Consider the following 14,875-nt stretch of genomic DNA (forward strand, 5'->3'; position numbering starts at 1 on the left):
TACTCTAGTGCAATGTGTTGTATTACCACATTTATGTCATAACCTCGAACTATGTTAGTGCCCCACATTTGCACTGTTGTAACTAGTTGACGTGGTTGGAGATTGATGACCCGACCCGATAGCTTTTGGGGAAATGAATTTTGCAATTGACGCTAGCCCACACCTTGCGTGGTCCAAATATAAAATGGTTATACTGACCAGAAACCTCGAAGCCTTACAGTTTAGTGAATCTTATGATTAGTACTGTTGAAAACTTCATGTGAATTCACGCTCAAGTTTAGCACAAAATCGAAACCTACAGCAAGGATGGTTGTGAGCAGAGAACTTTACAGTTGTAGATTCCCAAAAATATCAAGGGAGGCAACTTTAATAAAAAAAACAATATGAGGAAGGCATCCCTAGCAAGTCATTCACCTTCCAACAAATCAAAAAATGGTTACTTTATAAAAGAAAACGAAAACCAAATTAGCGAAGCACTGTAGATTGTAGATGTATACTTTCAGATAACAATGGACATTCTCTCCAAGCAAGATATGCCTATATAAATTGTGCAATTTGTTGTTAGCTGCCACATTGAGAAAGATTGCTTCTTTAGATCTTCCGCGTTCTAATTATAAGCATCCCAGTTAACTACTTGGTTGAAAATGGCCAAGGAAATGATGAAGTCGGTTGCACTGTCTATTCTGGTTTTGAACTTGTGCATGTATATAATCGTATGTGCAACGGCAGGGTGGGCTCTTAATAAGGCCATCGACCATGAAATCATCACAGGTAATATTCAATTTAAAGATTATATCTCTTTCCTTTTTAAAATGTATAAAGATGTATTCTTTAAGAGCAATGTTTGATGTGTACTTTCAGGGGAGGGAATTCCACTGCCAAACCCATTGTGGGCGGTGTACTTTCCAATGGGAAATGCGGCCACTGGATTCTTCATAATCTTTGCATTGATAGCAGGAGTGGTGGGAGGTGCTTCATGCCTTTCTGGGCTTCATTACTTAGGCTCAAGGACAGAAAATGGGTTGGCCTCTGCTGTCTCAGCTGCTCTCACAGCCTGGGGTCTCACTCTCTTGGCCATGGGGTGCGTTGCTTATTTTTCAATGCTTTACTTTTAGATCATGCTCAATGGAATGAATTAACATTGTGTCTACATTTCATGCAGATTGGCGTGGAAGGAAATCGATTTGCACGGTAGAAACTCGCGTCTGGTAAGCAGAAATTCATTCTATCTTATCTTTCATACAATGAGTGCCTATTTCCATTGGTAAGAGAAGATTTCATTTACTGTGTGTTTGAATGTTTGTGCAGAAAACGGTGGAGTCATTTGTAATAATTCTGTCTGTCACACAACTGTTGTATGTACTTGTTGTCATCCATTCGCATCGTTGAATAGAAGAACGTACGAGGGTATCAGATTGAAAAGTGTTTACTTCAATGGTTGAAACCATTACCTATGTTTTAGGTTCTTGAAAACCAAAAGTAAGACCAATTTGAAGTTTCCTTTAGCATTGTTTAAGAGTGTCAGAATTGTTGTTACTTTATTTTTGTATTTGTCTCCGTTGGAATTGTCTAGATTCTCTTGATAGAAGATTCTTCAAAGCTATGTGGATAGTTAATTTTTTTAAATCTAATAAAAGACTTATTATTTTATTTTTTTAATGTAATTTGTTTTAATTTGGATGATGTATTTCAATAATTGTTTTTTTTTTTATATATAATAAATATGAGTTTAGGTTATATTGAAGATTAAATATTTATAATAATTAAAATAAATATTTACAAGTATTTTAAGATTTTTTTAAAAAATTCATCCATTATGATGGTGTTGTTGTGTATCATTTATATCTTAAGATGTTATTCATATAATTTAGTTTTGATAATAAGATTGGTATTTTTACTATTAATAATATTGCTTGAAAAATGTCTTTCTTTTTCACTTTAATATCTACTATTACACTAAAGAAATAAGTTTTTGTATATCCAATATAGATTACAAAAAAGTTGAGTTGTAAAGTCACTTTGAAAATCTCTAAGTAAAAGAAAAATATTAACATTTCATGATCTAATAAAATCTAACATTAATCTTAGCTTCATCACCTTCAACATATTTTCACATACACTTGGATGAAAGCTTGAGTTTTTGTGGATTATGGAAGTATTGAAGGGTCTATGAAGTGTAAGGGAAACCCTGCTAAGATATTGTATTTTATAAATAAAATAAAGAAAGGAAAGCCTAGCATGATTGGAGACCGTATTTCTTAAGGTGATTTTTAACAATAGTGCAATATTGAATGGTGACCCAATCGATTGTATAATATCGCAAGTATAATGCTCCAACCACAATATACAAATGTAAATCAAAATGCTATTTTTTGATTTTGAAGTTCATGACTTTGATTATGTAAAGTATATGTATGGGAAAATGCATTGAATGTTGAGCCTCAAAATTTTGTTAGTGGATGCGTGAAAGAAATAAGGTAGTTACAAGCAGTTGCTATTATGTTATATATTTTTTGATGAATGCCAAAGTCTTCTAGAGTTAGAGTAATTAGTCGATAGGCTATCCCCTATAGGCGAGCTCCCCACTAAAAATATGTCTCACGCTGGCAAATCGACATTGTCTTTTATTTTTTGTTGTTTTGTCGGTAGTTTTTTCCTTCTTTCCCTTTGATTTTTTTTGCAACAAATCATTTTTTTAGCTCAAGGAAAAGATAAGTGACACAAAATTAAATACCTTATGTCCTTAGCCAATTAGCGAGGATGTTTGGGCGTCAAATCACCATATCCAAAAAAATTTACTAAACTTGCTAGAGAAGTTGTCAAATTCAGAAAATTTGTGGCTTGCCCACTTGATAATAATGATAATTTGGCTTTGCCATTACCAAAGCCTTCTTCTATCCCACTTCATAGTTCTAGCCAAGTTAAAAAAAAAATCCCCTCTTTTGGCTAGCTCCAACTCCCCACCAAACTCATAGCTACAACCAGGTATTTGAATTTTGATGTATATACATGTTGTCTCAATGTAGATGTATCTCTTGATCTCTCTTTCATCATTAATTTCATAAGGCGAGTAACTTAACTCGAATAAAGAGGGTTTGTGGAGTAGTTTATTTATCTTTGTCCCTATAGTTATGTATGTAGTTTTTGGTGATCATGACTCTTAATTATGGTTGTTGTGTATATCTTTGAATAATAATTTAAACATATTTGGAAAATTTAAGAGCATAGAGCTCTTTCATTTGAAGGAAATTAGATTAGTGTTTCTTTAAATTATTGCTCATCTAACTTTTCCCAGAAATTTTGAATGGATTTTTTGTTTTGGGAATTCGATTTTTGGGAAATAGGTGTGCTACCTTTGATAAACTTGATGGGGATTTTACCTATGAAAGGCTAAAGATTTTTTTCATCTTCCTAGGACTAATCCTAAATATGTTTGTATATCTCTAGTTCAACAAACATTTTCATGTTCATAATACACAACATAAAGTGAATTTCTCTTAAAAACAATTTAGTTATGTATAAGTACAATAAGAGATTGGTAAAATCTTTGTGAGAGACCATTTATTTATCAAAACTTATTCTACAACTATGGTTCAAGTAACGTTGTATTACTCATTTCATTGACTTATATCACTTAAAAAGGCAACACAATACTATGTCACTACTATTAGCAGTCCACACCTAAATGTAGAAAGTAATTTGGAAATATATTTGATGGAACGTTTATAGTTAATTGAATAACACAAAAGTTTATTTAACATATGGGATTTTATTAGCCAAATAAGGTTTTCACATATCCTGACCATAAATTATAATGCTTGGTACACTATTCAATGAATTCATTTCATAAATTTTACAATTTAATTTTCTTTTATAAAGTAACCAAAAAAAAGTTACACGTGGGTCCACTTGGTAAATTTTATTCAACTATTCTTATCTAAATCATAAATTTTTATTGCAGTAAAAAATGAAAAAAACTTGGCAGTGGATTAGTGTTCCATCGATTATGGCTAACAATGGTAGCAAGAAGTAGTACTTTGTCTTTTAATAACTTTCTTTGTAACTATTAGTTTCGTAATGTAACTATCAATTTTTGTACTGCATGGCTTCAATTTAATGGGTCTAATAATGCCATCAAAGTGTAATTGAATGGTAGGAAGATGAAAGCTCAATTTGAACAATACTAGCATTCCATTGATTATGACTTACAATAGTAGTATAAAACAATATTTTGAATCTGATTTTCTTTGTAACTATAACACATGGCTTCAATTATATGAGCCTAATAATATCATAAAAGTTTCTTGAATGGTAGAAAGATTAAAACTATGTTTGAACAATATTAAAGCACTCCATTGACTATGGCTAATAATAGCAATAGTAAACAATATTTTGAATCTCACAAATATAGAGTAGTTTATCAAAGGAAAATTAACGCATTACTTAAGGCTTTCACATGGCTGCTCTTTATGGGGTGAAAGTTCTTTTATAAGAAGTAATTATTGTCAAAGTTGTGAAATACAACCTCACAAAACTCAGTGAATACCTGTATGCAAATAACCTGTCATAACAATGGAAGATTCATACAAAACACAAAAGTTGCTTTGAAACCCCAGAGCAAGAATATGCAATAATAATAATCGGATTATTAAGGATTACAAAAGGGATCAATCCTTATAAAAGGAGATCAAAATCTAAAAACGTAAACCCTAAAAGCAATTAATAGTTAATATTGAATTAATTATTAATGGGCCTAAGTTTAGCTTCCTAAATTTAGCTTAAGTGAAAATAAAGTAAAAGGTGACTTAATTAATAAATCAATATGATTTAATTAATTAAGTAAAGAACCTTATTACTCCAACACCCCCTCTTAAGATGAAGTTATGGAGAAGCTAAAAAAACTAAGGACTAGATGCATGAAAGCAAAAATGGGTCCCGACAACAAAGCCTGGTGAGGTACCCAAGTACAATGAAATCACTATAAAGTGGAGAAAAGGAGAAAAACTTGTGTGAAAAAAACTCCTCTCCAAGAAGAGAAACACAAGTGAAGGACTAAGAAGCTTCCAAACAAGAATGTTCCAAAAAATAGGAACAAAAGACGAGCATGAAGAAATACTGAAGCATGAAGAAGCTGCAAACACTATCTTAGAATGGTTGCTATGATGTGGAAATAAGAACCTCCTCTAAAACAAAAGATGATCAAGATCAAGAAGACATGAATCTGCATGAGTGCCCTTAATGACACTACTCGAATCCGAATCAGATGGCAAACACAAGCAAAACATCTGGAACTCGAAGATACAGATGGCACAAGTACTAATAGTCTAAAGAACTGATCAAGTGAGAAATGGAAGGTCACCTCCAAAAATAAGAATGCAAGAGTGTCCATATGGTAAGTGCTCCATCTCACCAAAATGCATGGGTAACCAGTCGCTGCATCTGCCTAGTACATAGGAACATTTATACTAAATACATAGCTCACTCCAACATGAAACGAAGGAAGCAATAGCACCAATAGAAGAAACCCCCCATAATGCTGAAAAGGGAGAGATATGATAGGTACACTAAATCTAAATACCATAATGTAGTGCATGAAGAAGAACCAAGAACATCTAACCATGCAAACATGAAAGTACAAGCAAATACAAAGGGTGTGCAAATCAAGGCACACATGCATGAGAAAGGTATGAAGGAAAAACAAAGGCAAACATCAAATCTCCGCGACAATTTATATCATAGTGCGAGTACAATAAGACATAAAAATGATGTGCAAGATCCCGCAATACATGTGCAATGCCGAGGCACTTTATCTCAGCGTGTTTACAAAATTATAAGTGCTTACAATGAAAGCTCAGAATATCAAAAAAAGACACAAGACTGGAAATACATGAAGAACAACCAAAAACGAGTCATCCATCACAACTGAGAAGTTTCCACGAGCTTATATGTCCAAGTAATTCACCAGAGTGTGAAAACACAAAAAAAATGAATAAAATGTACCTGGAGTAAAATATGGAAAAAGTGCATGGATGGTTGTGAAGAGCTCCGAAACATCGTCCCAATGCCACTAAAATTGCGAAAAATAGAGAAACCGGTGAAAAGTTATGAGCTTGAGACTGAACATAACACCTCTAACTTCAAATGGTTGTAGAATGTACCAACAATAAAAACAGGTTATGAAACCCATATATCTGGAAATTTGACTAAACCAACTTTTCGATGATATCTCGTTTGTGAAAAAACGATATCTTATGTCGAAGTTATGGCCGAAAGAAAAAAAAACCCCTCTTTTAGGGCACAAAGAGGGTCACAAGGGCCATGCAAGCCATTTGTACCACTGACATCAGCGTTGATGCATGGTACTTTTGCTTCAGAATGTTTGACCTCTATTTTTTTTTAATTAAAAAAAAAACTTTCCTTCAAAAAAAAGTTTGCACCCCCAAAATATTTTTGCATGATAATTTTTTTTAATTTTTTTTTACCAGATTTTTTTTGAATAAAATTCTGACGCAGGTACTAATGCATGTGCAAGCAGTACGACTGTACGGATTTTCGTGCCTCATAAAGTATGCCAAAAATAATTTTGTCCTCCGATTTTGATGATTTGGCAAGCGATTTAGGGGTTTTTGGGTATTCTGAGTGCGATGGTGACCTTTGTTTTGTGCCAAAGTGCCTAGATTTTTTAGCTATTCTCATATTTTGCCTCTATTTGTGTGCCCTCAGCTAAATTGACCCGTACAAGCTTTTTAATTTTGCCTCAAAGGTCCTTGATGCCCAAATTGGCTGAATTATATATGAAATTTTATGGAATTGGCCTCCTGAATCCAACCATGAGGTCCTTTTTTGCTTGAATTGCTCGAAAAATCAGGTGCCCCCTATATCAGAAAAAAATTATGTTCTTCAAACCCTCACAGATTTGGCCCTATGAATCAAAAATTGAAAAATAATAGGTCAATCTTGACTATTTCACATGTGTCGGATTTAATGGTGAGGTCCAAATCAGCCCAAATTGTACAAAAAACCTACTATAGGTAGAATCTGCCAATCAAACGAACAATAAAGCCTCATGTCTGAAGATCTAATACCATGTTAAAGTTGTGAAATACAACCTCACAAAACCTAGTGAACATCTGTATGCAAATAACCTGTCACAACAATGGAAGATTCATACAATACACAAAAGTTGTTTTGAAACCCCAAAGCAAGAATATGCAATAATAATAATCAGATTATTAAGGATTACAAAAGGGATCAATCCCTATAAAAGGAGATCAAAACCTAAAAACATAAACCCTAAAAGAAATTAATAATTAATAATAAATTAATTATTAATGGGCCTAAGTTTAGCTTCCTAAATTTAGCTTAAGTGAAAATAAAGTAAAATGTGACTTAATTAATAAATCAATATGCCTTAATTAATTAAGTAAAGAACCTTATTACTCCAACAATTATGGAGAGCACAAGAAAAAACCTCGTGCTTCTACTTTACAAGGTGTAACCGTTGTAATATTTTCCTAATATGCCTCATGTGAATCTATTTAAAAATAAATACATAAATTGTAAACCTGCATATATTTCAGCATTTTATGCGAATTTCACAGCCATGGTATGTGATAACATAAATTTTGAGTTATGCAATTGCTTCGTCAGTAGTGTTGGAATGTAGTCTGATATGACAATTTGGTATGATTAATGAGAAAATATTTTTCTAGTTGGATGCCACTCAAATTACCAACCTATACTGAGATTTTATATTTTTTTATAAAAATAGATAATACATTGTTCTATTAAGGGTCTCTAGAAAGAAAACTGGAGATTTTAATAGATGGTTTGAATAAGATTGTGTAAAAAGAAATGAATGCAAAGATAATACATTATATCAAGAGGAAAATGGTTGCATCTTTGTTTCTAATGACATTATCACAACTACTCATGGTCCATTTTATTATGTTAAAATGATATTTAAGGTCTCAATTCAGCTAGCATACTAGCTTGGCCTATAAAATGGATCTTCATATATATATATATATATATATATGTCATGATCTAGATGCTAGGGATGATCAAAATCATAGCTATATGTTGGACAATCTTATCGAAGGTGTTTCTCAAGATACTTATGGTCATTGACTCAATACATAACTATCAATTCCCACATGGATATCAACGTGACATATCTTGAGGAATTGATACGGTTCTTGAATCTCTTGCCAATCTTGGCAACCTTTGTATAAGTCCCCATAGTCACTCAATAAAGCTACACTTGATTATTGTATTGTTGTTTCCTCGATTTATTTTTAAGGCCATAGTGATTCGTATGGTGTAAGTATGAGGTTTTTGCATGGAGCTTGGTAATAGTATTATTTATATTTTGATCTTTGTTAATAGTTTTGTTTGAGTCGACCTTATATACATGTACCACATATGCCAATAGTACATGGGTTTAAAATAGCAGAGTTTAGATTTCAAACTTCAACAACATAAGGTCGACTCAAACAAAACTACTAATGCTCTTCATTATGTACTAGTGCTCTATGTTTAGTCTGAAGCAAGAGTGATCATGGCACTTCAAATCTTAATTAATTAGTCCAGTAGAAACCCACGTCTTCAATTAATATTTTCTTAAAATTAAAGATGGGGAAATCCCCTTTCTTCCTTGTGTACTTTGATCTTCAAGGAATGAAAAGGGTACGACATATTTCAAGTTGCTCCAACATAAAAAATTTATAAGATAGGAAAGGGTGTTTATACCTCAAGTTACTACAATATATTATTTGAGGCTATTGCATGGATTTTATGTTTGTTATATTTCTTTTATAGAAAGATAACATAAGATAGTATAATTATATAAATTATATAACTTACTAAATTAGTGTAATATATATAGTGCACTAGAGGAGAGAATCCTCTCCAAATGAGTATAATTTTTTTTAATGATTAAAAAATAGACAACAGCTAGCATCCCATGAAAACTATGATGTTTTGATGAAGTTTTACTTTGAAATGTAACTATTAAAACAAAATATTCATCAAATTTTTTTTTTAAATAATGCACTAGATATTAGCGCTATCAATTTGGAGAAAAAATCAAGGGAAAGTATTGTTTGTTCTTTATTTGTGATATCCCATCAACCTCATTTTTTATAAGTTTTTAGTAATTAAAAATCTTTTCTTGGATTTAAAAAATATATATATTAAACTGACTAAAAAAAAAATACAAATATAATCTTCATTAAGAGCTCTACATTTCATAAGTTTATGTTATTTTAAAATTCAAAACATAATGACCACTTTTATGTGGTCTAAATTGAAAATTAAATCTGTGTTGGTCATTTCTTTTATAAAAGTGTGAGACAAGTTTGTATTTTTACCGAAAATTAAACATAACTCTTTCTAAATCATCCTATCCATATTAATATATAATCAACACATTTCTTCCCATAGTGATGTATTGCCCAGTCATTAAAAAAAGGGCGAGAGGACATTCCCCAATCATAAAAAAAAAATGTGAAAGGACATAAAGTATCTGCTCACATAGACCAAGAAAATGTCAACATTTTTAATGCCTATGTTCTTCATTCTCAATAATGTTTACAATCTTACCATTCACAAAATTCAAGGTGGATATATAAGGGAATACAGTTTCTCAAGATATCCTTTCTCTACCCTTCCATCTTTAATAAACACTACTCTTTTAGAAATTGTAATGGTCTCTCCAAACACCATGGCACATTTCTAAGATTCGCTAATATTCTCAATTTCTTTTGAACAATAGCACCAACTCCAACTTCTTCAACATACTAAAAAAAGGATTTTTTTCCTTGTATCTCACCTCACCTCTTAGAGAAACACATAAAGAGAGTAGTGAACACCAAGCTCAAAGAAATAACATGGGAAAACAAAATATAAATATTAAAAAGCAAAATCTAAAATATAGTAGGGTTTGGGTTCCATTCTAGAACCTCTACAGTGCCCCCCAAACTTGGATTGAGGATAAGAATAATAGTAGGAGGAGGTAGAGTAAATATGTAATATATATAATGTTGGAAATGCTATAGATAATACCATGTTCACTTAAGCCTCAAAGTACCCTTATAATCCCCTCTCAACCTTGGGGATAACTAAAACTTTTAACAAAGGTAGGTGAGCACAAAAACAACACTTGTTCCCGAGCTAGGCTTCTTGATGATGATTGAAACGTAGGGCGGTAAAAGGAAAAATATCCTAATAACCAATAATACTAAAGCTATGAAGAAGAATAAATCATAGTAACGGAGGGGGGGATTTTGTGTCCCCTAGCACTAACTCTCCGCTTCCTCCTCCTTTTCATTCAATTAAGGATTAGAAAATTGGTTAAAATATTGGAGTGCTACTGCATTTTTTCTAGTTCTAAGATTATTGTGCATAATTATTTTATGCTTAGTTGGAAGGAGCACCCCCTTGATTGGTTTGTTAAGGATGAATTGGAGTGGGATGGTCAAAACAAACAAGCAAGATATTTTGGAATTTCATTGTTTTAATTCTTTCATTGAACGAAATTTAGTCTTGGGTGATGAAGAAGATTATTAAAAATAAATAAGTGGCATTCTAATTTTATGTGTATCGTTGAAATATTTCAATCTTTTCAAGAGGTTTCTCATCTTTCTATATTTATTTCCTTTGTTGGGTTGGTATGTCCTCACATATGAGGTAGTTTGAACAATTGATTACAATTATCCTTTCATCAAATGAAAGCTAGGTAAAATAAGACATGTATCCAACTGCAAGTGTTGTTGGAGGTTTAAAAGCTTAGAAGAATGGGTCTTAAGAATTTTCATATTCAAGGAATTTTTTTGGTAGTGAAATAGATTATCGAAACTCTTCATGGTTGTGACCCTTGGAAAGTTCTGGCAAGACATGATGTTTGTGGCAATTTTCCTAAATATTATCCTAAATGAAAGGGATTAGGCTTTGTCAACCTTTTATTTAGGAAAATTAAGTCATGCTATTCAATCTTTGGTATTTAACTCAATCTAGAAAACTTAAGAACATGTGAAAAAAAATGTAATAAAATAAGATATGAACAATATTAAGAATGATCATGTCTTTATCCTTTCAAATCTATATAATAATCTATTGAAATTAATGGTAAACTTCTTGAAGGTTGTCCTACTCTTAAATGATATAATAAAAGAATAAAAACTTTTGATCGGATTATTAATAACATAATATTATTGCTAAAATAACTTTTAAAATAATTTTGATATTCTTGATTAAGAACTTTTTATCTGAATAAAGAATGTAATAACTGTACTGTTTTGGAGAAAAACAGTGATACCAGATTTTGACACAATTGATTGAAATTTCTGTACACTTTAATTTCCTTTGCTGGATGAATGACACGAAGGCCGTGTGGATATAATCCAGACTTTAATAATGCCTGGTCTATAATACTTGACAACTTCAAAGGAATTTCTTTACATGGTTTTCGATGAGTAGAAAGTTGGATGGGGGGAATGTTTGTCTACTAAATAAAGTCTTTGTTTGGACTATTCGGTTACAGATCTTTTATCCTTGATTTCTCTTTTGCCAAGATGGTCTAGGATATTCTTTTGGTGTTAACTAAGAAATCTGATAACGTTTCCTCTTATGATTAGCATTGTTGAGAACTTTTAAGTGAATTCACGGTGAAGTTTAACCAAAAAAAAATCGAAATCTGACAGCAAGGATGGTGGTCGGCAGATCACTTTACAGTTGTCGATTCCCGAAAATATAAGGCAGGCAACTTTAATCCAAGAAGGAGGTGTCCCCAACAAGTCATTCACCTTCCAACAAATCAAAGTATGATTATTACTTTATGAAAGAAAACCAAAACCAAAGTCATTCACATTATATCTACTTCCTTTTTAAATTTAAATAAATATGTGTTCAAGCAAGATATGCGTATAAAAATTGTGCAATTTGTTGTTAGCTGCCACATTGAGAAAGACTGCTTGTTCAGATCTTCTGTGTTCTAATCATAATTATCATCCCAGTTATCTGCTTCATTGAAAATGGCCAAGGAAATGATGAAGTCGGTTGCACTGTCTATTCTGGTTCTGAACTTGTGCATGTATATAATCGTATGTGCAACAGCAGGGTGGGCTCTTAACAAGGCAATCGACCATGAAATCATCACAGGTAATATAAAGTTTTCTTTTCAAATCATGATATAAAGATGTATCTCATTAGGGCAATGTTTGGTGTGCACTTGCAGGGCTGGGAATTCCACTGCCCAATCCATACTGGGCGGTCTACTTTCCAATGGGAAATGCTGCCACTGGATTCTTCATAATCTTTGCATTGATAGCAGGAGTGGTGGGAGGTGCTTCGTGCCTTTCCGGGCTTCATTACTTGCGCTCACGGACAGAAAATGGCTTGGCCTCTGCTGCCTCTGCTGCTCTCACAGCGTGGGGTCTCACTCTGTTGGCCATGGGGTACGTTATTCTTTCATTGATGCTTTATTTTTATACCATCCTCGATGGAATGAGTAACATTGTGTCTACGTTTCATGTAGATTGGCTTGGAAGGAAGTCGATTTGCACGGTAGAAACTCGCGTCTGGTAAGCAGAAATTCATTCTTTTTTATCTTCCATACAACGAGTGGCTATTTCCATTTGTAAGAGAAGATTTCATTTACTGTGTGTTTGAACGTTTGTGCAGAAAACGGTGGAGTCGTTTGTAATAATTCTGTCTGTCACGCAACTCTTGTATGTAGCGGCACTCATTCAATCTCACCGCTGAGTAGAAGAACGTACGAGGATATCAGATTGGAATGTGTTTACTTCAATGGTTGCCCTTTCTTGCAAAAATGTCAGCTATGTTTTACATTCCTGAAAACCAAAAGTCAGACCTGTTTGATGTTTCCTTTAGCAATTCTTATGATTGTAAGAATTGCTGTTGCTTTATTCCTTTTATTTGTCTCAGCTTGGAATTTTCTTGCTTCTCAGGAAATTTCTAGCTTCTATTGATGGAAGATTCTATGTGGATACCCTTATTTTCTATAAATCTAATAAAGGACCTATTATGCTTTTATTTTATTTTTCGTCTTATTTTTTATCATTTGTTCTCGTGTAATTTATTTATATTTGATCATGAGAAGATTAGCATATTTATAAAAAAAATTAAAATTATGTAATATAGAGATATCAAATTTTAAACTATATAATATTCATAATATAAAATAAATTAAGAAGAGTTATTAAATATATATGTAAAAATTACTTATCATAAAAATAATTTAAATCTAAATTGAAAAATAACTTTTAAAATTTGAAATTCATTACAAAGATTAATTATTTTTTTCTCTATTTTCATAATGATTATCTTCTTATTAAATATATATGTAAAAATTACTTATCATAAAAAAAATTTAAATCTAAATTGAAAAATAACTTTTAAAATTTGAAATTAATTACAAAGATTAATTATTTTTTTCTCTATTTTCATAATGATTAAAAATAATACATTTTTTGTGATAGTTTAAAGCTTTTCTTACTAAATTGATTGATAAATTCATAGTCTTACGAGCAATTAAAGCAAATGACAATCATACCATATGGTCTTGGGAAAACATATATTTACTTCTTTTTAGAGTAACGTTTATAGTTGTAAAGGCAACTTGATATATTAATGAAAAACATTATTTTTTGATTGAGATAAATGGGTTTTACAGGGACCCGAAACCCAAATTCAACAAAAAAGGAACCAGTAGCATACCAGAGTCTAAACAACTACTAAACAATAACAAAAACAGGGGAAACGCCCCACCGAACCAAACAAAAAGAAACTAGCCTACAACAAAAAAAGACATAAACCACTAACTAAGAGCTTTCATGGGCTCTGCATTTTTCTGAATCATACTATTGTTAATCTTTTCGAGTTCCTCTATAATAAATCTAGAATGACCTTTATCCTATTTTTCACTTCTGGTCCTAGTAGAGGGCCTCGTGGAGGTCTGCATTGCATTGTGTTTCTTGTCCAAAGAAAAGCATTAGTTATTAAGAAAAAATGTAAGAATTTTGGGAAACAAAAAAAATCAAGCTTTTAAAGAGAGAAAACTAGAGTTTTCATTTTTCAATCTATATTTTCAAGCATATTTACTTGAAGGTCTATGAGAGTGAGGAGTGAGCAAAAGGAACAACTTTATCAGCTTTGATTATCATCAAAAGAAAATTGCAAATCTCCTAAAAAAATTCTATTTTCGAATTTGCAATGAAAAAAAATGTATTTGTAGGTTTATGAGTTCAGTTTTGCAAGGGATTTTAGCAAATGTGTTATATGTAAGAACTAAATCATAAACATTGAAATGTGCTATAACATAATTAAACCAATTGATAAACCAACAAGATTTTGGCATTAACTTTTAGGCATAAATTGCAAAGTAATGCTTAGAAATTACAAAGAATTTATAGCAGATGCAATTTATAAATAACCTTACATAGTGCAGTTCAAGAATAATAATTCAAACACATACTTTTGATGTTTTTTTGGAATATCATTGGTGGCTAGGATGTACCAAGTTTGAACACTCCATTAATAATAAAAGTGAAGGCGTTAAGGATGCCTAAATCACGGGGGCTTCACTGGCTAGGCAATATTATACCACGTGCATTCATATTGGGGGGTTTGATATCTCAAAAAATAAGCTCAATATATTGCCTATTTGGTGAAAATAGGGGGTTTTTTAATTTGGGCTATGAAAAATGCAATATATGGTCAAAATAGGGGGTTTTTTAATTTGGGTTGTGTATTGGGAGGGGGTGACAAAGAAGGATTTTAGGGCAATATTTTTTTTTAAATAGATGGATTATTTAGTATGTCATGAATGCACATGCTATAACTCAGGTTCACCAAG

The 14,875-nt window shown here is 32.0% G+C and overlaps 2 protein-coding genes across 2 annotated transcripts; both read left to right on the top strand.

Annotated features, from left to right (window-relative positions):
- The first annotated feature begins 499 nt into the window (after positions 1 to 499).
- LOC131064623 (membrane protein PM19L) lies at positions 500 to 1,659 on the top strand. The gene is made up of 4 exons (XM_057998812.2): positions 500 to 771; positions 862 to 1,081; positions 1,163 to 1,208; positions 1,309 to 1,659. The coding sequence occupies exons 1-4, from the start codon at positions 645 to 647 to the stop codon at positions 1,387 to 1,389; spliced, it is 474 nt and encodes a 157-aa protein (XP_057854795.2). The 5' UTR covers positions 500 to 644; the 3' UTR covers positions 1,390 to 1,659.
- Positions 1,660 to 11,893: 10,234 nt separating this feature from the next.
- On the top strand, positions 11,894 to 13,058 carry LOC131066508 (membrane protein PM19L). Its single transcript, XM_058001285.2, has 4 exons — positions 11,894 to 12,159; positions 12,236 to 12,455; positions 12,536 to 12,581; positions 12,682 to 13,058. Exons 1-4 carry the CDS (start codon positions 12,033 to 12,035, stop codon positions 12,760 to 12,762), a joined length of 474 nt encoding a protein of 157 aa, XP_057857268.2. The 5' UTR covers positions 11,894 to 12,032; the 3' UTR covers positions 12,763 to 13,058.
- Positions 13,059 to 14,875: the final 1,817 nt, after the last annotated feature.

The sequence above is a fragment of the Cryptomeria japonica genome, chromosome 1 (genome assembly GCF_030272615.1).
Source record: "Cryptomeria japonica chromosome 1, Sugi_1.0, whole genome shotgun sequence".
In the NCBI taxonomy this organism is placed as follows: Eukaryota; Viridiplantae; Streptophyta; class Pinopsida; order Cupressales; family Cupressaceae; genus Cryptomeria; species Cryptomeria japonica.

Excerpts from the sequence above, each read along its gene's own strand:
- LOC131066508 (XM_058001285.2), top strand. The coding sequence starts at position 12,033 with ATGGCCAAGGAAATGATGAAGTCGGTTGCACTGTCTATTCTGGTTCTG. Across the intron at positions 12,456-12,535 it reads CTCACTCTGTTGGCCATGGG|ATTGGCTTGGAAGGAAGTCG; the intron begins GTACGTTATTCT and ends CGTTTCATGTAG. Across the intron at positions 12,582-12,681 it reads ACGGTAGAAACTCGCGTCTG|AAAACGGTGGAGTCGTTTGT; the intron begins GTAAGCAGAAAT and ends ACGTTTGTGCAG.
- LOC131064623 (XM_057998812.2), top strand. The coding sequence starts at position 645 with ATGGCCAAGGAAATGATGAAGTCGGTTGCACTGTCTATTCTGGTTTTG. Across the intron at positions 772-861 it reads CGACCATGAAATCATCACAG|GGGAGGGAATTCCACTGCCA; the intron begins GTAATATTCAAT and ends GTGTACTTTCAG. Across the intron at positions 1,209-1,308 it reads ACGGTAGAAACTCGCGTCTG|AAAACGGTGGAGTCATTTGT; the intron begins GTAAGCAGAAAT and ends ATGTTTGTGCAG.